The sequence below is a fragment of the Poecilia mexicana genome, unplaced genomic scaffold (assembly GCF_051168715.1).
Source record: "Poecilia mexicana isolate PSO_F unplaced genomic scaffold, ASM5116871v1 scaffold_5, whole genome shotgun sequence".
Lineage (NCBI taxonomy): Eukaryota > Metazoa > Chordata > Actinopteri > Cyprinodontiformes > Poeciliidae > Poecilia > Poecilia mexicana.
The window spans coordinates 26,110,908-26,134,607 of record NW_028263374.1 but is presented as its reverse complement, the minus strand read 5'-3'; the positions used below and the strand labels follow the sequence as shown (position 1 = coordinate 26,134,607).

Below are 23,700 nucleotides of genomic sequence, written 5' to 3'. Positions count from 1 at the left end.
AGGTAAAGAGGTTGCGTGCATAAGTACATTGAGGCTAAAGAAGAGTAGAAGTGGGGAGGTGTGTGACGGGAGGGAGGAATATGGGGGAGATTGTGAGCATTGGACAGAGGAGGAGGAGGAGGAGGTGTATTGCTGCAGTGGAGAGAAGTGAGAGGAGACTGCAGTCTCTGTTAATGGGAGAGATCAGACTATGTTACCACAGCTCTGAGGAACTGGATCCCAAACACTCATTGAATGGGCCACTTCACAGGAGCAATACCTCATCTAACTGGTGAGTTGTCTTTTGATCAGCACTGTTCACTCGATTTGATTTAATACGGTAGCAACGCATGACATGAATGTAATCAGAATATAGAAAATAGTTTATGTGATTCAAAAGTATTCATGTATGACTGCATCCGCCGTACCTGAGCATTTTTATCAATGACGATGTGGCAGAGTGTTTTTCTTTCCTGCACTGAGTGACGCTGACTTGTGGTCACAGACAGTGAAAACATAGGAAGGTATGGAGCGAGTGGTAATGAAACAGAGATAAAAGACTATTACACAAATGAAAAAGGTTATAACTTCTTTTGGTGTCTGCTTTTTTTGTAATAACATTTTAAAAAGCTTGTGATTTAAGTGATAGATGAAAACGGAGCATCCCCGCACTAGATCCATAATATCGGTTTTCCTTGCTTGTTTACAAAATGTCAAAGGTGATGTTTTCATGGTGGATGTACACTGAAGATACAAAATATGTTTAGAAAGAAGTTGGTTTGAATCTGGAGCTCCATTCACAACCGCTTAGTGACAGAACTCTGCATTCATATCATCTCCATGCCCACTGTTTGAGCACTGATTTGTGTTCTGGCCTTAATCCAGGTGGTTATTTGACAGGCTGGTCACCTCAGCTATGGGCAGGTTGTGAGCAATTCTGGGTTGCTGATGGAAACTGTCAGGATTGCTTAGCAACAATGATCTGTGAGCCCAGATCACATGTCCACGCTGTACAGAAGACAAATATGAATTAGACTTTGGATCATCCATTGTTGTGAGAGATACTTTACACAGAAATACACATTTTGGGAATGCAATACCTATTGATTCATGGCCAGTAAAGCGATAAAGCGGAAGCAATGTTATGATTGTTTTTAGCATACAGATGGTTCACTTTATTTTGTTGATCTGATGTCCTCCGACACCACACTGCTTCTGTCAACACTCACTAACTTAAATTATGAACTCTGAGAATAGAACAGAAATAAATGCATAATATAAATAACCTTTACTGTCCCTCAGTGGGGAAATTCAGAAAAGTGTTTAGGCAATTTGAATCACAAGCAAGTTAAAGTACTCAACGTCTTTATGTCATTAAATGAGCAGAAAACTTTCCTTTAATGTAATGAAAACTATTTCTGGTAGATTCCTAAGGATGAAAATATTCTTAGAGCTTAAATTATATACACTCATTCACACATTCAACCCCATGTGGTCAAATTCTAACAGTATTCTTTTTTTTTTCAATTGTGTCTTTTTTCCCATTTGATTACACCTATCTGTCAAGAAATGTCTGTTCATGATCATCATTTTATGTTATCTTCTAATTGTCAATTCAATTTAATGTTTACATTGTTTTTGATTTGTCATTTACACATGTGTTGTTTATTTTCCCTCATGATCATTTAACCTTATGTTTCCACACAGTCAGTCTTGGCAGCATGACATTTGCTGGATAAAGTGAAACTGAGATGAAGAACTGCCTCTGCCAGGTGTTTTTTGCAATTCTGCAACACACCCACTTTCCATCATTGCACAGGCATAGACAATGTATTTAAGCAAGATCAGAGAATGTTCTGACCTATGAACTGTGTAGCTCATTGCATTTTCTCCTTGCTGCCAAGCAAGTAAAAAATCTAAAAGAAACTCTCTAACTCTTGTGATTTCTGTCTCGGCTGTTTTGTTGTTGTTGTTTTGTTTTTTTTTGTTGTTTTTTAACAGATTTTCTTAGCGCTATCAAATGCAGTTACTTTTACAATCATATAAATTTCAACAACTTCTTTAGGATCATTATTAGAAAGCAAAACAAAGAATGTATTTTCTTTGTGCTTGCTTGAATATGAATTATTTTAAAATTGTTGCAATTTACCTCTAGGCAGTATAGCTCAAGAATAAATTGTCAGCTATTCTTCACTGCTTGGTTGGGCTTGTGGTGAGCTCGGCAGCTGAAAAGTGGCATCCACATCATATTGTTCAGACAATCTGCAGTATGTATCATCCTGCAGTGAAATAAGGGCATTTGTCAATAGTATTTGTGAATGACCACCAAAAAGAGAAACAACTCCTTAGTTTGCACCATGTACTTCCTCTTGATTATCTTCATTACCTCTGCTTTCAATTAAAGAACCATGATGCAGCAAGATACTCTGTTATCTGAAGCTGTATTTTTTGCAGTGCAACTAAACAACGATTCTCAATTAGACAGCAGAACCCTGGCACATTCAGACTCAGCAGCACGTTTTAATAAAGTATCACTGTCACAAACTGGCATGCCCACAGAGAATTAATAATAATGAAGGCTTACTGGAGGCTGGGAGGAAATCCTCCAGTAAGGGACTTACTTGTCCCAGTAAGTCCAATCAGATCTTGTTATTTTGCAACATAATCATGTACATTTTTATATTAATTTGTCAAAGACTTCTTTTAAGAGTAGCCCCACTTTAGTGTGTGCTTCATGAGTCTGCCACCCATCCATCGCCAGCTGTTAATTGATTGTTGAGTCTTTACAGTTTTAAAGATGTTTCTGGATTTAGGGTCAAAATATTATGATATGTTGTTTGACATAAAACTAATCAGAACTGAACAGCTTGCACGCAATAAAACTGATACAGATATTTTAATGTGAAAAAAGGTTTCTTATTAAAACTAAACACAAAACTGAATTATACTTTAGTAAAAAAAAATAAAACCTATACGTTTAACTCAAAGACAGTTGTGTTGAATATTTCACTACATAGATATTAGAAATTGTTGACACCATTAGAGACCTTCAGTCTGGCAGGTCCTTAGGTTTAGCATAACAGGAACATCTTCCCTTTGCTCCTCCTCAGAAAATCAAATATTTAGTTTTCAGATCAAGAACATGGTAAAGTCAAAACGTCTCTAAATTATGTGGCTTTAAAGAAAACATCAAATTGTTTCTAAAATTAAGTTTGAATAACAACTAAAAGCAAGATAAGATAAAGTAACCCAAGAAAAACAGAAAAATAAAACAGCTGAGTTTCAGTCTGCCATCCGGTGGGATGGAGAAAACGCTGTTTGACTTACTATATGAGATTTAAAGCTAATTTATTTACAAATTTCCATTTTTGTGAATAGTATATCCATGGGGTTTTCAAATCCAGGCATCCTGTAACTTTTACATGTCTTCCTGGTTGAATACACCTGAATCAATGGTTGAATCACTTTCTCTGCCAAGCTATCCAGAGTTCTGTTAATGACCTCATTATTTGAATCAGGTGTGTTGAAGCAGAAACGGATATAAAAGTTGTTGGACATCAGATCTCAAAGCTTGCATTTCAAGCCCTCTCTGTTATACATTATAGTTATGTGACTGTGCATGCATGCATTGTGATGCATTTTCTAATAAGTATAGATGGAACTGGGTTTTTTTGCAGTTGATAATCTTTTAAAATTTAAGCATTTATGGCATTGTGATTTAAAAAAAAAATAACATCAGAAGCATTGTTTTACATGCTGGAGCTAAGATTAACATTACTGGTTCAGCTGCGGATAGGACTCACCCTGTGGAACATGAAAGACTAATGCAAGGAGGGGTGTTAAATGGACTCAATAAATTGAGAAGACAAAATAAAATCAGTAAATATTTCTGTGACAGTTATCAGGATTGATAAAAAAACAATGTGTGCTACAATTCTTTATAAATGACTTATTCCCTATGTTTAGACTCACCAAAGCCTTCCTTTCCAATGCAAATGTTATGATAAAAGACTTTGAAGCTGAAAAGTTGGAACCTGTTCAACACAGACAAACGCATTTATTTTCCCAAAAGTTTGCAAAATGCACCTTTAATCCTTTTGCCACTATGCACATAAATGATTTCTTTGCTTATTGTATGTGTTTCAGGGACAAAGCCCCTAGTCTTTCACAATGAAGTTCAACTTGTTCAGACAGCCCCAGGCTGTTGCCGCTGCAGAGCCAACAAGTGCCACCACTGTGACAATGGCTCCCTCCCCAGTCTCAGCCTCCACCTCTGCACCGGACACTTCAGGCTCCAACAACACAGAGATCAGCAAGAATGACATGTTTGAAGAGATTAAAAGCAAATTCTTAAATGAAATCGATAAAATCCCACGTAAGTCACACTACAATGGCATACAAGTATAAAAGTCTTCAATCGAATTCTAATTTTGCACCTTTGCTTCTTGAACCAGTTCCTCCATGGGCTTTGATTGCTATCGCTGTGGTGGCAGCATTGCTCGTCCTCACTTGTTGCTTCTGCATAATCAAAAAATGCTGCTGCAAGAAGAAGAAGAACAAGAAAGGAAAGAAGGGCAAGGATGGCTTTAACATGAAGAACATGCAGGGTGGTGAGGTATGACGGATCGAGCTTCCTGCACCCCTAAAAGTCAGGGTAGCATTAAGTTGGAATCTTCCTCTTTTCTTATCCATTTCACTTTGTTACGTTTTCTCTTGTAAATTCTGAATTTTATGGCACGGAATAAGTCTGGCTAACTCCGTTTGATTTTTCACCAGCAGCTCTATTAGGCCAGGCAGTAGACGACACAAGGAGAGCTCTCGTCCCCTCCGTTTAATTGATGTTGTGTTGTTGTTTTAAAATGTGACGTACTCCATTGTGACCTCATGGTGAAAAATGACACACGTTATTTATAGATGGCAAAGAATAGGAGACACCATATCGGGAAATTTTGTTTGGTTAGCCATAAAAAAAAAAATTCCTTAACTGAAAAAGAGGACAAATGAGCTTATATCACCAGTTCTGTGTGATACATTTACTTTGATTTAGCAGTCAGATTTGTCTACAGTCCTCATATCAAGTGTGTCATTTCTCCTTCTAACTGTGGTTGTGGTGGTCTTGATTGCCTCTTTCTTTGTTGTGTGTTTGGTGTCTTGTGAGTTGAATCTCTTCCTCTCTCTGCTCTCCTCCTTTTTTCCGCTTTGTGTCTGTCTTATGTGTGCCTCGTGTTTCTTGACTGTGGTGGACCCCTGCTCTACGGTAGGTGGATAGCTCGTGTTGATACCTTCTGCCTCAAGGGCGGAGGTGGGTTTCATGGAATGAAAGTCGTAGCTTCCTTTGCTGCCGTTGTCTCCCTCTTTTTATTGTGTTAATTCTGTCGTAATAGCCTGAGAATGTAATGATGGGAAAGCTATGATGTCCTCCATAAACCCAGGAGAGGAGAGTCTAACCATCTAACACATTGTTCGTTGGACAATGTAACTGTAACTCACAAAATGACGTGCAAGACACCGTTAACACTATTAATCTGTGCATGTGATGAAGGGCATGGTTGGTTGTTTGGGAGACATGGAAATGGTGATGATGAAACTGCATGACAAGCTATTAAAAAAACCTTTGATGCTGATTCTTATAGAGACAGAAGGATGTGAAGACATCTAACGGTCACTTTGACAAGAATGCGTTTACTCGGTCACAAAAATAACTTTGCAGCAAAATATTTTCTTCAGAAGTTTATTGTGATAGAGATGAGGCATTTTTAGCCACATAAGTAATGAGTTAAACAAGAACTGAAGGTGCTTCAAACTTGGTATGTATTCTAAATCTTGAATGAGTGAGAAGAGTATAATCCTGCCTTATTTCAGGGACTAATAATCTTCAATTTGTCTGAGAGGATGTTTTTCACTTTTACATTTCTAGAAACCATAAACATGTATAGAGTCCTTATTTTCCTTGTTTACAGTCTTTCACTTAAGTTAATATCTTCAATAATATAGTCTGTTCCAGAGTGTCACTTACAACCATCTCTTTATGGAAGTTAAACATGGAGCATTAAGTTGGCAGTTGTTTTGGATGTTTTCTAGTTGACTATTTTGTGTATCTGGAATTATAAAATGACTGATTTACCACATTTAGAAGATGCTCTAATCTTTTTTGTTAATCTGATTGTATCACCCACTTTCACTACAACAGTTAACTAAATGGCTGATGTTAAAATAAAAAAGATTTTATTCAAAACATTTAACAATATTTCTCACTCCTGTTGTAATCTGTCCATCTGTGTGATTTCATCCATCCTAGATAGGATTAAGTCAGGGGATCTATTACATTTTACTGATAAAACCTGAAAAATCCATTAATTACTCAAACCATTTAATCATTACCATGAGGATATTTTCTGGAACTTGTGTGCTTCAAAATGAACTGGAATAGCATATCCAGGTTTCTAAAGACATCTTCAGTGCATATCTAAGTCTCCAAAAGCAGGCTTAACTGTCAGGTAGCACTAATCCAGTCACAATCTATATAAATGTTTGTGATTAAGACAACATGTGTGCATGGTTTCTAGAAACTGGCTATGTTTACCTTGGCTGCTATATATCTTTTTTAAAAGTTTAGCATATGTAATATAAAGCTCAGAATATCCTGTTTGTCTTTATTAAATGCACTGGTGATGCTGTTGTAAGCTAGTTCCTTTGGGGTTCATTTAAAATTGCTTCAGCCTGTTCATCTGGTAATATCTAAAATTTTACAAACTGGAGAACTCTATTTTTTCTGAGTTGAGTGAAAGGTTCTGGCATTTTTTCTACCCCCCTTAGTGGAACTAGCATGCAAAACCTCCACTAACTCTGGCTGTCACTGTCCTGCTCAAGCATGTCAAAAGAGTTACCCACTGGACCAAAAACACAGAGGATGAGGAGTGAAGGACTAAAAAAAGTAGACACTCATTTGTAATCAACAAACTTTTTTTTCACTTTGAAACTATAAGTCCTTTGTTTTGATCATGAGGACTTGTGCAGGTAAGTCCTAACCAAAACATGTATCTCCCATGTAAAACCTCCTGGAGCTCCAGTGTCTGTGGCATGCTGATGGTTATGGGGAATCCCTGTGTTGCAAGTCAGAGTTTAATAGTATTTCATTCAGTGTTTCATCTTGTCACCTTCACACAACAGAAACAACAGGACGACGATGATGAAGAAGAAGGTGAGACCGGAATGACAGAGGAGGAAAAAGAGGAGGAGGAGAAAGAGGAAGAAAAACTGGGGAAACTCCAGTACTCCATAGATTATGACTTTGAAAACACAAAGGTATGTGGTTGTCACTTCTGAATTCACTATGTAATCTAAGAACGGACTAATCGTTCTTTCAGTCATTTCTAGGTGTTCACATTTAATGAAGATCCACATTAGGTGAATGACTATATCATGTTATAGATTTAGACAGGGTCAAGGACATACAAAAACAGTTGAGTTACTAAAAAAAACAAGAGAAACAACTGCTCTGTGTTCATCATTTCTCTTCTTCGTGTCATAAACAGCTGACAGTTGGCATCCTTCAAGCTGCAGATCTCATGTCAATGGACTCCGGTGGAACCTCCGACCCTTACGTCAGGGTCCTTCTCTTCCCTGACAAGAAGAAGAAGTTTGACACAAAGGTGCACAAGAAAACTCTGAATCCTGTCTTCAACGAGACATTTGTTTTCAAGGTAAGTTTTCTATGGTTTGATAAGATGCAACAGCAAGAAGACAGTGGCTGAGTTTAGTCACTTAGTATTTTTATACAGAAGCTGTCTCACCAAACTGTCCCCTCATTATCAGAAATGTCCTTAGATCCCTGAGCCCGTTTCGGCTTTCTCTGCTGTATTTACTAACGACCCCCGCAGTGCAGCATTAAGTCATGCTGGCAGCTGAACCAATTTGCAAATCCAAAACGAATAAAAGCACAGCTAGAATCAAAATGCTTGCTCTTTCAGGGGTAAAAAACAAAATGACCAGTGGCACAATTTTTATTTTTCTGTGACAACTTCAGAGAGCCAAAGTAATTCACTTTTTGGACATAAAACTGCTTCAGTATGCACATGGACACAGTTTTTTATTCCTCATTTTAATTTTTAACTATTTTGCTAAGAACATTTGAGAATGCCATTACTCATTCTGTACTAAATCATTTTGTTATATTTTCATGTGTATTTTCAGTTTTCTTAATTTATTGATTTAGTGACATGACATTTGGTAAAACACACATAGTATGAATTTTGACCACATTAACATTTATTTCTTGAACTCTACAGAAAACAATGGTGAGATAACTGCTTTGAAACCTACACTGTTTCTTTCACTCAGGTGCCCTATGAGGAACTGGGAGGTAAGACGCTGATGATGTCAGTGTACGACTATGACAGATTTTCCAAGCATGACGTCATTGGGGAAGTGAAGTTGCCCATGAATACCATTGACCTCGGACGTCCCATTGAAGAATGGCGGGACCTGGAGAGCGCCGACCAAGAGGAGGTAGGTTTCTGGATATTGAACTTTTATAAGACTTTTTTAAAACCGTGGCCATGATCGTAATATATTCTGTTTTCAATAATTATCTAAAATGTCAATATATGAAACAGAATGCTTCTGTTAATGCAAGTATTAGGAACAACTCACAAAATGTTGATGCACATAAAATAATCTTCTCCATGACACCATAAATTGTTTAAATTAGGTCCCATTTGAGTCTGTCTGTTTTCTGTCTTCTATATGCAAATGTGCTGCAAAAACCCACTGGTGTTACAAAAACAGATGTACAGTCGGTGGTGAAAGCTTCACGCAGCAGAAAATTTATGATGCACTTTAGCAGCTTATTTGAATTGATTTGTTAAAGAGTGTGTTTATTTTAGAAAATGATTCGTCTTACAGATTAACCCAACCATGGGAAATGTTTTTTTTTATTTAATAGCATGCTAACATGTTGTATTTTGTATTAAGTCTTAGCCAGGCAACCTACAGTTTTAGAACACTCACATCTTAATAATAGTCTGAACATTCAAATTAAACAAAAACCTAAAGAGATTAAACTTAAGCTAGAGTAGAAGGAATGAAATTAAAGAACAATAAATATACCTTAAAAGTTTGGATGGGCGACAGAGTACAACTAGAAGACGTTGTGCTTTAAAATAATACAGGAAGTAAATTTCACCAGATAAACTATGGAAAAACTATGGGGGAAACTAGATTGAATGCAAAAATGTAACTACATAAGTAAAGAGAGAAGTTTGAGCAGGACAGAATCAGTTCAAACAACAAAAGTCAAAAGAAAATCCAGACAAGATGGGGGAGACAGTTATATTTAAATGAGTTTGTTATACACTTGCAGTTTGTAGTTTTCTGATGCGTGTGTCTGCTTGTCATTATTCTGTTCTTGTTGGTGGCTGTTCAGCCTGAGAAACTTGGAGACATCTGCATCTCCCTCCGTTACGTCCCCACTGCTGGAAAACTCACCGTCTGCATCCTGGAGGCAAAGAATCTGAAGAAGATGGATGCCTGTGGCTTGTCTGGTAAACCTATTTTTGGATTACTGCAAATTACCGGGAATGATACAGATTGATGTTTTTCCAGATGTTTTCCTTCTTTAAATAGGACACGGATGAGTCATACTGTAAGAGAGCACAGGAATCTTGACCTGTGATTTAGAGAAATCCTTAACTTTTTTAGTAGTTTAAACATAACTTTAAAAGTATATTAGTATATTTTAATGATATTAAAACAGTCTTTCTTTTCAGTAATTTGGAAATAATTATCTCCTTCATTACCTGATCTGCTGTCCAGATCCCTATGTGAAAATCCAGCTACTGCAGGGAGGAAAGCGTCTTAAGAAAAAGAAGACAACTGTGAAGAAGAACACCCTAAATCCATATTACAATGAATCATTCAGCTTTGAAATCCCACTGGAACAGATGCAGGTACAGTTCAACTCAAATATATATTCTGAATTCCATTGAGACTCATGTTTTAAAATACACATTTCAGTTTCACTTTTGTGTTGGCTTAAAGTGAAATGTTTGCATTCAGTTCTTTTAATCTAGTTTAACGGTTGTGTTATTCACAACAGAGTTTTGGAGTTTGTTTTTAAAGTATATTTTTCTTAACTAAAGAGGTAAATAGCGTTTAGATTGTAGTGTCCAAAGTGCCAAGCAATTACTTTTGATACACAAGCAATATCACATCCAAAAGTCATAAGCTGGTTACTAAAGAAAATTGGCATTCAACAAGAGCAGGCAATGTCTGTCCCAGTGACAATCTAAATGGATATAAACATTTATGAAGGGGGTTATTATGTATTTTCCAAGTACATAGTGCCATTTTATAGGACGATCAAGAAATTATGTTATCTTTAGTTGTTATGAAAATGCTGTATATGTTAAAAACAACTTAGAAGATATTTGACTTCACATCATAGTCATATCAGTCACCTTGAAATTGGCCTCTGTCTCCTCAAGAACTTCCTGCCCTTTCCATCTCTCCCCCTTCAGCACATTGTCACAACAAAGCTTCTTCATGTCCTCCCGTGATGCCGTTTACAATCTTGGCGGCGTTGTAGCTTGATAAGCTCAGTAGGTGTGCAGTTCCACCAGGTGTTTGCTAATTGCTGCTGCAGTTTGTCTGGTGGATCAGTGTGAGGCAGGCGCAGGAGAGGGGAGCTCTGTGGGGAAGAAGCTTGGCTGGGGGCTGAAGCACCAAGGCAGAGCTTTGGTTAAATAGGCTCTTAGAAAAACCCCAAATGGATGCCATAGGAGGTCCAAGCATTTCTCAAATGATGTAATAACATTTTAATGTGATATAAAGCTTAAAAAAGAGTCAATTTTGCATAATAGTTCCTCTTTAGCTGATCTGGAGTACTAGTTAGAGCTACAAAATATATTGCTAAGACCCGCTGAGCCTCAATGTTAAAGGTAAAACATATATATTGAAGTAAAACTACTGTTAAACACATTTCTCATTTCTCCCTTCCCTTCATTCTCAGAAAATCTTGGTGGTTATCACAGTGTTTGATTACGACAAGATCGGTAAGAACGATGCCATTGGGAAGATCTTTGTTGGTAGCAAGGCTACAGGCTTGGGTCTTAAGCACTGGTCAGACATGCTGGCTAATCCGCGCCGCCCCATCGCCCAGTGGCACCCATTGCAGCCAGAGGAGGATATTGATGGTCAGCTTGCAGCGCTGGCAGCAAAGAAGTAACAAGCCTCATCAACCAGCTATTGCTCTTACTCGGAAAATCATCCCTTCTTTGCATGAATCCTATGACTTATCAAAGTCATAGGATTCATGACTTTGAATCCTATCCAAGGTTTATGCTATCCTGAGCATAAACCTTGCTCAGAAAAAAGAAACATCTTAGGATAACGTCGTATACACAGTTAAGTTGATGGAAACTCTTTTCAAGCATCCAATCTCAGTTTGTGGCAAGAAAATAGTGATGAGTTATTGGGTCAGTATTTCATGAATGATCAGTTTTTGGTCTTTTTTGCTCTAAAGAAGCTGATTTACAGGGTGCTGAAAGTTGGTGAAAAATTATGTTAAAGACAATGCTGGATAAAAAGCTTTAGTTTAGGTTGTGGAGCATGCTTTACTTACCTCCCCTCTGCTCTGCGCACAGCATACGTAGTATTGTATGTTGCTTATAAGTGTGCTATGCCCTGCAATAGAAAGTGTGATAGTGTGGAGCAAAGGGCTGGTTTGCATCCATTAGCATTAGTAGATTTATTTAGAATTAATCCGGTTGAGGTCACTGAGTACAGCAAACAGTGCTGCAGTTTCTTTTTAAGGTTTTTATGTCAACATTTAATACGCAAGGAATCCCACCATTCTTAGCAAGAATGACAAGAGAATTGACATTTTTTGCTCGTTTGTTTTGCCATGAAGACACATCTATGCATTTAGGATAAACACACAGATGGCAGATCAGATGCAGCATGGGAACATGAGTGTGCCTTCCTGATGAATAAATGTTGAGACATGCATTGTTTATGTCCTAGAGGCTGAGCCTTATTGAAAAGTTTCGAAGGCGCCATCTGAATTAAGGCTTGAGCTGTGCTGACCACATGGGTATAAAATATTCCTAGAAGAGGTCCAGACACCAGAGAGATTACCACTTATGCTCAAATACATTTGACTTATTTTCAAATGCTGCTTTTGCAAACTTGTTTTATTTAGTTGTCCTTTTTTTTGTCTTTGGTTGATGTGTTGTACTTTAACCTACACCCTGTCAAAAGCAAAACTTTTTCATAGAGAGGGAGATTAGAAACATAAAATGTAGCCTCTTTTTTAAATGAATGTGAATTCGTGTGTAAAATTCAACTTTGTAGACTATTAACATGGTAACTGCTGCATCATACGGTGCACAAGTCCTTGTCCTAAACCAAAAAGAGGTGCAGATTTTAGCATTCATCATGTTTCACAGCTAATTCTGTTAATGGAGATGCTCAGTCAGAATCTTCATTAACGGCTAATCACAGAGAAGCTAAAGTTTGTGTTACTCTACAGAGGACTGATCCCCTGCCAAAGTATTTCTTATACTACAATGTGTGTATTAATCATTACAAAAACTAATTTTGAAATTTTAAAACCAGTGAATTTTAAATAATAAACTATTTCACATTATGAAATTTGATGAATTAGGTCCAGTATCCTCGTTTCCTTCCCAGCAGAAAAGTTGAAGTTGTGCAGTATTGAAAGTGTTCTCCTTCAAACAACTGTCTGATATAAACATTTAGAGAAATTGATTAATGGATCAGCAAAATAGTATATGCTTAGACTTTGTAGTTTAATGATTTTAATATTAAATTCCAAAAACACAATAGGAGAGTTCAGTTGATTTGAACAGTTCCTTTAGAAGAATTTTGTTCTTATATTTGAATTATTTAAATAATGTTGACCTGCAGAGTGCAATTGAGTTCATCCACAGTGCTTCCATCTGCTGCAGAAATTATGCATTACGCCCAGCTGTTAATAGTCTACAGCATGTAATTACAAGATTATGTAAATATTAGCATGTTTTAAAGAGAATCTATAACTATGATGTGTATGTGTGTGTTTGTGTTCAGTGTACTTTTTGATAATAAAATGGAGTAAAAACAAACGTATGCACTGACTGAAAAGTGTATGTATTTTTTCCTCACTGGGACTGAGTGTATGATTGAATAATCTGATTTAATAGGTTAACAGTGTGTTTGTTTTGTGTAATAATTGTTCAAATTCCCAAAGTTTAAAAATAAGTAGTGCATGAATGTGTTTTATTTCCATTGTTTCATGTGTGTTACGATATAATCTGACTGAAAATCAGTTAATGTTCATTTCTAATAGCACTGTGTGTTTGTCACTAAGCAGTAGACTGTATATGTTTTAAAGCCCTTTGCCTCAGTGTACCCCTAAGTGTTTCCATTGTTCATTCCTGGCAAATGAAAGTCAGACAGAAAAAAAATGTCTTGTAGCTCCTTATCCCACATTAATCTACCTAACCTTCTGTTTTTGTGTTTGAATATTACATAACATTATTCATTTTGTATTCCTAATACAATGTTTGGTTCTGTTAAAGATTGTCACATCATATTGGTCTGGCTGTTCTCTTGCTCAGCATGAGACTTTTCATCTCAAATACCACTCTCTGAACGGCAAGTCTGTTTTCTAATGGTTTGCAATGAGATGAGATGGTGCTGTTCCACTTTTGCATGCTTTGATTTGTGTCTCTCCAATTATTTTCTGTTCTGTTTTTTTTTTGTCAAAATCCAGTCTTACTCATTGAGATATATTTTTAATAACAATTACACTATCTCTATTCATCTGAGGAACAAAGAGAATGATAAAATATTAATTTGCGAGTTGCTTCTTTGTGAAGAGACACCTCATTAGAAGCATCTCTAATATGTGTCAACCCCTTTTCATTCATTTTATCTTGCATTTCTTATGACCAAAATTGTGTAATTAGGTCCCATTGCTCAAAATGCAGACAACTGAAATGCAGACAACAAAATCCCATGTCTTCCTGGGCCTCTGAAGCACAGAGCAGACCCAAACTGTGCAAAATCAACATTCACAATGCAATACTGCCAACATTGTTTTCAGATTCGACCATCTTCTGTCAACATAACATCCAACAGACTCATCAAGCATAGACAAGGGGATCCCTTGTCTCTTTTCACTCTCGTTTTGGTCTACTGTAGAGGAATATTAATAGATGTGCCTTTTTGTGACATGCATGATTTTGTTTAATTGAAAAGTCATTTTTGCAGCAACAGAAAAACTAAGAGAAACACATAAAAATGAATCAACTCAAGTAGATAATAAAACTCAAGGAAGAAAAGGCATACCTGTGTGTTGTCAAACTGTAATCACAGCAAATAAAAACGTTTTGTGTATCAGCGTCTTGTGTGGTGTGGAGAGACAAATCAAGGGTGCATTTCAACTCATGGTCAATAGGTGACACTGTTGAATAGTTTATCTTTCATGAACTCAAAGCAGGCAAGCAGAACCTACCGACAAAACAGCCAGTAGATCTTACATTCTTACTATGATGAGGAATTATATGTATTATAAATACATACATATTATATATATATTCATATGTATGAATATATATCATAGAATAGATATCAAAAACAGAAATGCTGATGCAAATTATGTCAGCTGCAATTAAATCCAGAATAAAGCACCCAAATCAAAGATGATACAAAACAATATGATTTGTCCATTTCCAGCAGTCCTTTATTTTAAAGAATTGGAATTTAATATAAAATACTAACCATGATATTTTAATTTGCACAAATTGCTCAGACACAAAAACATGTGCTTTACATTTATTGTCTATCCATAAGTTTTATCTCTCTAGCTGATGTATTTATCTGAAGTGACCAAAATTTCCATTGCTTTGTATTTACTTTTTTAGCTGTAAAGAAAATACTGAATACACTTTGAGTGTCCAAAACAGTTGCTATTCTAAATAAGAAGCAGTATGAAGATCTACAATTTGATTTTAAGTCACTGCAGAAATTGTGTAAAACCAGAACAACAGCCTTTTCTAGACATACACCTTTTATTAATATTTTACACAACAAAAAAGTACAAGAAACCTTACGTTTAGAGAACATCAGCAGAACCACAGTCCTTTCAGACGTTATTTCAGAGGTCAGTTTATTCCTTTACTGGATTTAAAAATAGCTTTTTATGTTTCCCCCCTTCCTCTCCCCCGCCTGCTTCCTGTTTTACTTGGAGAGTTTAGTAATGACACGGATTAAAGCCCCATTCTCATCCTTCAACCTCTGGTTCTCCAGCTTCAGCTCAGCTTTCACCTGAAGACAAAAAGCACAGAAAAGCCTAAACAAGCATAAAGTTCAGATGTAAGCTAATCAGAAGACTGGTTAATTTTCCAGAGTGTCTTGTCTTATAACTCCTGAAGACTGGAACCAGCTCTCTCCATGACCCTGCCAGGTTACGTGGGTCTAATAGATGGATGAATATTTGCAGTAGCTATGATGAGGGTTATGTAAAGATAACTTTGTACAGGGGTCTTCACACATAACATACTTGAGCTTCTTTAAATGGACCAGAGTTTGTTTCCTCTATTGGTCCGGACCTATCATGAAGGTATGAATACACTCAAGCGAACCCTGGTGTGGAGCAAACAACCTAAGACTCACTTTTTGAGGCGGTCTCTGTCCGCTTCCAAACAAACTCTGATACGGTTTGCTTCTGGTGTGAATACAGACTGGTCTTGATCTGAACCAACTACAGGAAATAAACATTTGTTTGAACCTCATGAGTCACAATTCCTTTGCATTATAATAAAAATGATGCCTTCAGTATTGCTAACGCTACTTCTGGATGTACTGAAATTGTAACTAATTTGCTAAGCATGTTGTGAGTCAGGAGGCGCAGAGCATCTGGTCTCATTCAGCTTTCAGCAGTGTTTGCTGATGCCGTTCCAAAATTACAAAATCAGGTTGTGGAACCTGCGTTGTATGAGCTGCTCTTGACATTCAAAGTAGTACTACATTTTCAACAACATCACAAATATGGACAACAAACGCAGCACACAGGACTTCAAAAGTTGATTTTTTCCAGGTCTGTGCTTTGTCCTGCCCCCATCCTTTCTGTCCAATGGAAGTAGTGATCATCACCCAGAAAAAGCACAATGTGAAATGCACAGCACAAAACAAAAAAGGTAAATTTTTGGTCAGCGCCAAACAAGTGGACCAAAGGATGTGCGTGAATAAACACTAAATTACTTTTTTAAGCTGTTTGATCAAAACTAACGTTTGGTGGCTTTAACCATGACTAAAAAAGTTGGTCCTCCAATTTAGTATTCTTGGTTTAGTTAAACCCCACATCCACATAATCAATAGTTTTTACTGCTTAAATGAATTTAAAACTAAATGCATGTTAAGTGAAATCATACATCAAATAGTTAATAGTCACTATAGTTAACATACCAATATCTATAACTCAACACCAAATGGATCAGTAAGTATCACAGTGCTGCAAACTTAATTTTTGAAATGTAGTTTTGTTTCTGTCTCTGTTCTGTCAGAGCTGGTCAAATCTACTCAGTCAAACAATCATCCATCTACACACAGAGACACACACCAATCCACATTCATGGTGTCTTTTGTGTCAGGGTTTATTTTCAGACTAGAATCCCATATTTGTTAAGACAATTCATTGACAGAAAACAAAAAGCTCTTGTTGGAATTTTCTTGGGCAGCACAGAGCAGACTATTGTCATTTGACAGTGAACAATTGTTGTTCACTGTGGCTGTGGTGTTGATGTACTCACAGCTTCCAAAGCCAACAACAGAATGGTGACAAGTGATACCAGCTAAAACCATCGTCAACACAATGTCTCACAAACATTTACACAGTTTGTGTGTGCTTAATAACACTCGGGGTAGGAATATTAATACGCTTATGAAATGAATAAAAATTACCTTTAATTGTTCTTCCATATCTGATATCCTCTTTTTAAGGCTCCAACTTTCCTGTAAAGATAATCTATTAAACATGAATAGGGTAGTTTCATTAAAACATACAAAATCAGATTGATGAGTGTGTACCTTTTTCTCTGCTTCAAGCATTTTTGAAGTACAATCATCTGGTTTTCCCTTCTGTTCCAGTAAAATAACCATTATTATTATTATTATTATTATTATTATTATTATTGTTGTTGTTGTTAAATTGCCCAAAATGAAATTAATTTGCACACCTGTACAGTCTGCAGCTGGTCCTGAACTGAAGCCAGGTCTTGTTTGCTGGTCTCTAGTCGGGACTTGAGCCTTTGATTTGTTGCCAATGCCTTTTCATACATCTGTAAAATTCACATATGTTTGGATCGCCACAGGTTCATTTCACAGCTCAAAATTGAAACAAATAAAACAAAATGGAGCAAGGTTAAATAAATCCATACAAGGACAAGATTATATAAACAACAATTAAACACATATAGATCACGGGTATAACTGATATCAGAAAACAACAAACTTAAATGTGGAGTCTGTGGTAGCTTAATTTCTTCATGTGTAAATAATACATTTAATGATTATAATTGTTCTATTATTGAAGTACAAGTACAATTGTACTTCAGTGCAATTATGTACTGTACTTCAAAACATTTTTGTATTGAAGCACAACTGTGTGTTCAGTTTAGATTGACTTATTTAAAAGTATGCAACGTGTTAGGATTTAATGAAAAATTACTTAGAAATGATTCACTGCTGGCATTACTGCATTTTTAGTTTGTAATTTTTCCTTTCAACATTAACCTGAAGGGAAAGAATATTTGCACTGTGAGTATGGGTAAACCAGGACGAAAGCCAATTTTGTTTTGCTGAGTAGGCACCCTGTCATATACTAAATCTCACCTACAGGTAAGGATTATGGGTTCTTTTTTGCTTCTTCTTTTTAAAAGAACAATAAACTGGTGGTATCTGTGATGTGAGGTTTTGAGCTGGCAAAGTGTCAAATCTTTACATAAGCTTAATATATCATGTAATTATAGTATAGATTACTTGTATTAATACAAGAGAATTGATACAGGGTTTACTTTTGTTCACCATTTACAACAGCTCCAAGTCAAAAGTTCAACAATCAAATCGCATCATTTGCCTTTTTATAGTCACTGTTCATCTTCTCTTCTTCTGCCTTCTTCTTTGCAGACAGTCTGTTCTCCCTTCGTAAAAAGTAGGACTCTGCATGGTTTGTTGACGTGTCGTTGGAGACGTCAGATGAGCTCGATGAGCCCAATCTAAAGACATAGCTTCTCATTATCAGTTACTCTCAAACTTTAGCGACCATTAAAACATATAGATTTTATTTGTGCTTTAGTATCCAAAGTCATAGAAAACTTACCTAGACAGCCTTTCATGCTGGAAGAGAGAAAGTAGACTTTAGAATATACGTAGCTTTTACTGAAACAAATTACATGTATTCTTGTTGTTCAGTTTATGGCAGTCAGACATACCAAAGCAAGTTAAAGGAGGAGAGAGGAAATGATCCCTTAAATAAGCTCACAAGCAGAGATAGCTAAACATATCCAAAAAAGGTAATAACTCTGGCAGGGACGCTCACATTTTGCTAACTTTTGGCTGCTTAGTAAGGGAAGGTTGTGTGGCCTATGTCCTCAGAAAATTTCAAGCAAAAATATTGGTCAAAGCAGTGACAACATTTAAATTAAATGCCAATAATTAAAGTGGTAGTGGGTTTCATACAAACATCCTAAAGAAGAAAAAGAAGAAAAACAAAAGGAAAAAAAGTCCATTGTGTTAAGTTTATTGTAATCCAGAGACTTAAATGCATGGGACACGTTAAAAAATGTAGTGCACACAGTATTTATTACATAAATACAATGGGTTGCTATACAAAAAACCTAATAAATGTGTCAGTAAGCTGACAACTATATCCAGCTCATAAATGAGTAATCTCCTTCTTATTTCTCATGTTGTAGTGGAACACATTTTTTTCCTGTAAGGGTGAGTTTAGATAGAAGACTGACAATGTTTTTTACCATTTACCTGATCATTTTTGTTGTGTGTTCAGTAATTTTCATTGTTTGTACATTATTGTCATACTAGTGAATAACAGCTACCATAAGTCATAAGTGCTACACTGCCAGCCCATGGTTAAGATAACCTTTTGCTCAAATGCACAGCTTAAAGTAATAATTGCATGGCCTTCAGCATCAGAATTCACTGTTAGGCTGATGACGTAAGGACTCAACTATTGTAGATATGGTACTTTACAAGCATGAAAAACTCTTTATCCTTGAATGCCCTGTCATGCTAGTTATTGTATCACAAACATAATCTAATATACTCTACATGGCTTTTTACAGACACATACAGACGTCATTTGAATTACAAAAGCTAACATTTAAGTTATGTTTTCATGTGAAGACGTGTAATATCAAAAAAAAGAGATAACTTCTGACACTTTACTTGTGCACTCTTCTATTTTAAAGCACACCAAATACCTCAACATAAAAGCAGACCATATATTTGCGCTCAAAGAATTTATGTCAAACACAATTAATTGGAAGTCTAAAATAGAACGAAGAGCCAAGACTTTCTGTTACAGACACTCTGTGTAAACACTGCAGTGCCTTTTGTTCAGACATTTGAAGAACCTCTGGATCTTCACCAGACCCTGAAATCAACCCCTTAAAGGATGTCTCACAACATGTGACTGACTATACTTGGTAAAAAGTTATTAATCATAGATTCAAGCACGTTGGTTTAAACAATGTGACATCATGTAAACAGATACTATCAAATTTGCCCAATTAATTATTCGATTATTCATGCTTAAAAAGGTTTTTCCTGTCTTCCTCCAGTACTCCCACATCCCTTGAGAGACTTTTTTATTCCTGCTGACGAGTGGAAAATATTAGCTTCCCTTAGGATTAGCTGAGACATAAACATCTATAAATACTTTGAGTTCCCACCATCACAATCTTCTAAACCAAACTGTTGTTATTTTTCTTATGACTGTGGTCTTTGAACAAGTCATATTTGTTTTTACAATGTTCTTTATAGTCTACATTTCTCCTCTCAAGCTTTTCCTCACATGCTGGTATTTTCTGGATGTCTGCCTTATGCCATAAATAAGTTTTACACAAATATATAAGATCAAATATGGTACATGTACGTATAGTCTGACCAAAGCTTTCTTCTAAATTTTCTCATGGACATCAACATAAAGAATTATATAACATTGTAGGTCAATCATTGTGATGTTTAAAGTTTGTAAAAAATATATATAAATAAAGACCATACTTTAAAGTTCTTTATTTAAAGGTTTTATAGGCATGCTAAATGTATTTGTCAGTTCCATATACAATCAAGAACATAGTGCCGGTCTTACATAATACACTATGATCTAATTCAGAAACAGAAATGTTTGATTCTCATAGGAAAATGTAAATTTTCACTTAGTAAGTACTGCACCATAAAACATAAACATATTTTGTTCAATAGCAAAATAACATGAAATACAGCATTAGTGTATTATACTTCAACTGAATGAGCATAGCTCACATTTTTGGAACTTTTATATTTTTATACCTTCACTGGAATTGTCTTATTTGAAGCAAAAAGCACTAGAACAGTCATCTCTATGTATGCTCAAATATAACATTTCAACAATTATTTTCCAAAATACAGGGCTCATTTTTTACTTTTAAAGTAGTAAAAATATTATTTTGTTCAAGGTTGCTCAGGAACTATCATAACATTTCATTACGGTGTCTCTTTTGGCATGAAATCTTTTTAGGCATATTCTCTAACAACACAAAGAAAAGATAAAAGAGAATCAGGCCTTACCCTCAGGCTTCTGGTGTTGGCAGCAGACGAAGCTGGACAAGAGTCAGACAGCGATTTTCTGATGAACAGCTCGTCTTTGTTTTGAGAAAGTAGAGATGACATTGTTCTTGCGCTGGGACCACTGCATGCAGTTGTACTCTGACACAAAATACTAAAGCAAAGAAAAAAAATATATATATATATATATATATATATATATATATTACAAGTTATAAAAAGCACCCTGCCCGAGACAGGATTCAGGTGAGATTGTCTCAGTTTGAAGAATGCCAGTGTGATCTTCATGAGATGGAAACACATATCAGACGTGAGTGAAAGAACACAAGTTTGAGAATGTGGGGGAGTGGTAGGAGTAGGCGGGCTGTAGACGTAGGGTGTGTTTATATGTGTGTACACATGGATTTAAATTAAGTTGTTTGTAGCATTTCTGATGTGAAGTGACATATTTTACTGAAGTAAGTGATTCAAATGTTTATGAAAACAAAACAAAACAAAACAAAAATCTGTTGAGTGTTCAACAGCTTGAAAGGAATGGATAAAACAGGAAAGGTCATATCTCCAGTATTTCAAATATTTAAAACAAACAAACAAAACAAAAAAAAAAAACCTAAACAATATCAACAGATCTAAAACACTTGAAATGTGACATGTTTTTCAGCCACATTGTTCAGTCCTGCTGGCATGTCTTTGTAGATCTGTAATATCCTAATTTGATCTACAGTGTCTTAGTTTGATTTCCATATTATGGATTGAGTTCTCTGTGAGATGTTAAATGCTTGTTGAGATATTGTTTTATAATCCAACCCTATTTTAAGCATGTCCACAGTTTCTTCACTGACCTCTCTTGCTGTGTTCTTTGATCTTAATTATGCTATTTGTTTACTAATGCTCTCTAAAAACCTCTGAGACCTTCAATGATCAAGTGGATTTATGCTGAGATTAAATTATACACAGATAGACTCTAATTAGGTGACTTCTGAAGGCAGCTAGCTGCAATGAATTTGTTTACATGTATCAGAAGGGGAATGTTAATTAAAAATCCATAGAACCATTTCCAGATATTTATCTGTAAGCCATGTCTCACATAACCTCTATTTCACTGCTGTATCATTATTCTCAGTTTTTTTTTTTTTACCTAACATCTGTATAATGCATTAAACTTTGGAATTGTAATGTGAAAGGAGTTTCTTCAAGGAGTTTGAATACTTTAGCAAGACAAAAGTATAAAAGTAGAAAGAAAAAGAGTCTTGCTTTGGCATTAGCCCTGAACATTTTTTTCTGGCAGTTTAGGTACACATAAAAGCAAGGGCAACATTGCATTTAACCCAAAGTTAACATTATCTTATTTGCCAACAGACTGAGAGATAAAACTGCCTCTCTGTCTTTCCCTTCTCAAATTATCAAGTTGTCTTTCATATTTGTATAGTGTTCTTCATTTTTACAGCTCAGCAAGCAAGCACCATCTGCTGGTTTCAAAAGTACTTACAGCAAAAACAAAAAAGGCAGTTTAAAAGTATGCCTACACGTTTTGTGGGGTGAACACCTCCCCCTGCCCCGCTACACACACACACACACACACACACACACACACACACACACCCCCCCCCACACACACACACACACACACACACAATGACTTGATTACATGTTTATTAAAAGCAAAAATAGTTGCAACACTTTATCAGATGGCGGGAGCAAATTTCCTCCTGTGATCAGATGGTACATGTCTTGAAATACCTTCTATTTGACATGCAAATAGAACTTTAGTAGAAAATTGCTATTTCCTATTAAAATAGCAATTACAACATTGTTGAGCTAATAAACTTTCAGACTTTACTTTCTTTTCACATAATGTATGGAAGAATTTCACAAACGGTAGAGTTTGTATTGTTCAAAACGTAGATCATGGCGAGTTCCGTTCATCAACTTGAACAGAACTCTTAATAAACTGCTTAAAATTTACAACTTCCAATGGGTTTTGCGGTTATGTTCAGTGTCTGGACAGGGAGAAAGACACAGAGAAGGGAAAGACATGCTGTAAATGACCCGGGAAACGAACCTGGGACAACTGTGTTGAGGACTTTTACCACTTAGCCACACGACGACCCTAAATTTATGTAACTTTTATCTAACAAAAATATGTTACCTATAGCCTTCATATTCGACATTCTTCGTTAGAATAAACGTGACCAACAGAGGAACAGGAAGTTAATCTGCTCACCTTTAATCACCGCCACCTGCTGGAAGTTTGTAAGCTAATGCTCTTTACTGCAATCAGGAAGTCGATGCTTTACACAAGATTAACTTGTTTTAAAACAGATGTATAAAATACGTGGTTGGAAAAGTTACGAGAACTTAAGCAGCTCTTGTGTTTCTGAAAAGTTAGAAACTTTTTTTTTAATTAACGTCTTTGGCTTGTAGCTGGTGGAAGTAATGACTGGAGCAGGCAGCGGGGCTACCTTTAGCAACCAGCGGTGGCGAAAAGGTAGGCTTCCCTTGTGTTTGTAGTTCTTTTCTTGTCATTAAGACCATTGGAATGTTCAGCAGTACACATGGAAAAAGTGAAGTGTATTAAACACACATTAATTAAGCGGCTAACATATTGTTATGCAAATAACATGCTTGCATTCTTGTTTATGTAGACTATTTTGTGTACATGGTAACATGTAGCCTATTTTTTTAGCATGTAGCCGACTTTTGTTAGCCTGCTTGTGCAATGTACTTCCCAAGGTATAATGTCTTTGAATTAATATTTCCAGAATTTATGAGTTTTAAGTTTGTCCTTACATGGTCTTGTAACTATAAAAGTTAGCTGAAAGCCAAATAATAATGGCAATCTTAATCATAACATATTTACTCAAATTATTATTT

At 36.1% G+C, this 23,700-nt stretch overlaps 2 protein-coding genes across 3 annotated transcripts; one reads left to right on the top strand and one right to left on the bottom strand.

The window, feature by feature from the left end:
• The first annotated feature begins 4,149 nt into the window (after positions 1-4,149).
• On the top strand, positions 4,150-11,266 carry syt2b (synaptotagmin IIb). Its single transcript, XM_014977763.2, has 8 exons — positions 4,150-4,354; positions 4,434-4,594; positions 7,150-7,284; positions 7,515-7,682; positions 8,320-8,487; positions 9,404-9,521; positions 9,793-9,926; positions 10,988-11,266. Exons 1-8 carry the CDS (start codon positions 4,150-4,152, stop codon positions 11,201-11,203), a joined length of 1,305 nt encoding a protein of 434 aa, XP_014833249.2. The 3' UTR covers positions 11,204-11,266.
• A 3,437-nt stretch (positions 11,267-14,703) lies between these two features.
• LOC106911033 (protein phosphatase 1 regulatory subunit 12B-like) lies at positions 14,704-21,479 on the bottom strand. 2 transcript variants are annotated; one of them, XM_014977762.2, is made up of 7 exons: positions 20,830-21,479; positions 18,362-18,378; positions 18,119-18,257; positions 17,220-17,321; positions 17,071-17,121; positions 16,945-16,995; positions 14,704-15,309 (listed from the first exon to the last, which is right to left on the bottom strand). In XM_014977762.2, exons 1-7 carry the CDS (start codon positions 21,127-21,129, stop codon positions 15,223-15,225), a joined length of 747 nt encoding a protein of 248 aa, XP_014833248.2. In that variant the 5' UTR covers positions 21,130-21,479; the 3' UTR covers positions 14,704-15,222. The 2 variants fall into 2 exon arrangements, with proteins under 2 accessions (XP_014833248.2, XP_087861927.1); XM_088005801.1 differs by lacking the exon at positions 14,704-15,309 and adding an exon at positions 15,317-15,745.
• Positions 21,480-23,700: the final 2,221 nt, after the last annotated feature.

Coding starts and splice junctions, on each gene's coding strand:
- syt2b (XM_014977763.2), top strand. CDS start 4,150: ATGAAGTTCAACTTGTTCAGACAGCCCCAGGCTGTTGCCGCTGCAGAG. Junction 4,355..4,433: donor TGAAATCGATAAAATCCCAC/GTAAGTCACACT, acceptor TTCTTGAACCAG/TTCCTCCATGGGCTTTGATT. Junction 8,488..9,403: donor AGAGCGCCGACCAAGAGGAG/GTAGGTTTCTGG, acceptor GTGGCTGTTCAG/CCTGAGAAACTTGGAGACAT.
- LOC106911033 (XM_088005801.1), bottom strand. CDS start 21,129: ATGTGTTTCCATCTCATGAAGATCACACTGGCATTCTTCAAACTGAGA. Junction 17,322..18,118: donor TGAACAGTGACTATAAAAAG/GCAAATGATGCG, acceptor TGAATTTTACAG/ATGTATGAAAAGGCATTGGC. Junction 17,122..17,219: donor ACCAGCTGCAGACTGTACAG/GTGTGCAAATTA, acceptor TTACTGGAACAG/AAGGGAAAACCAGATGATTG.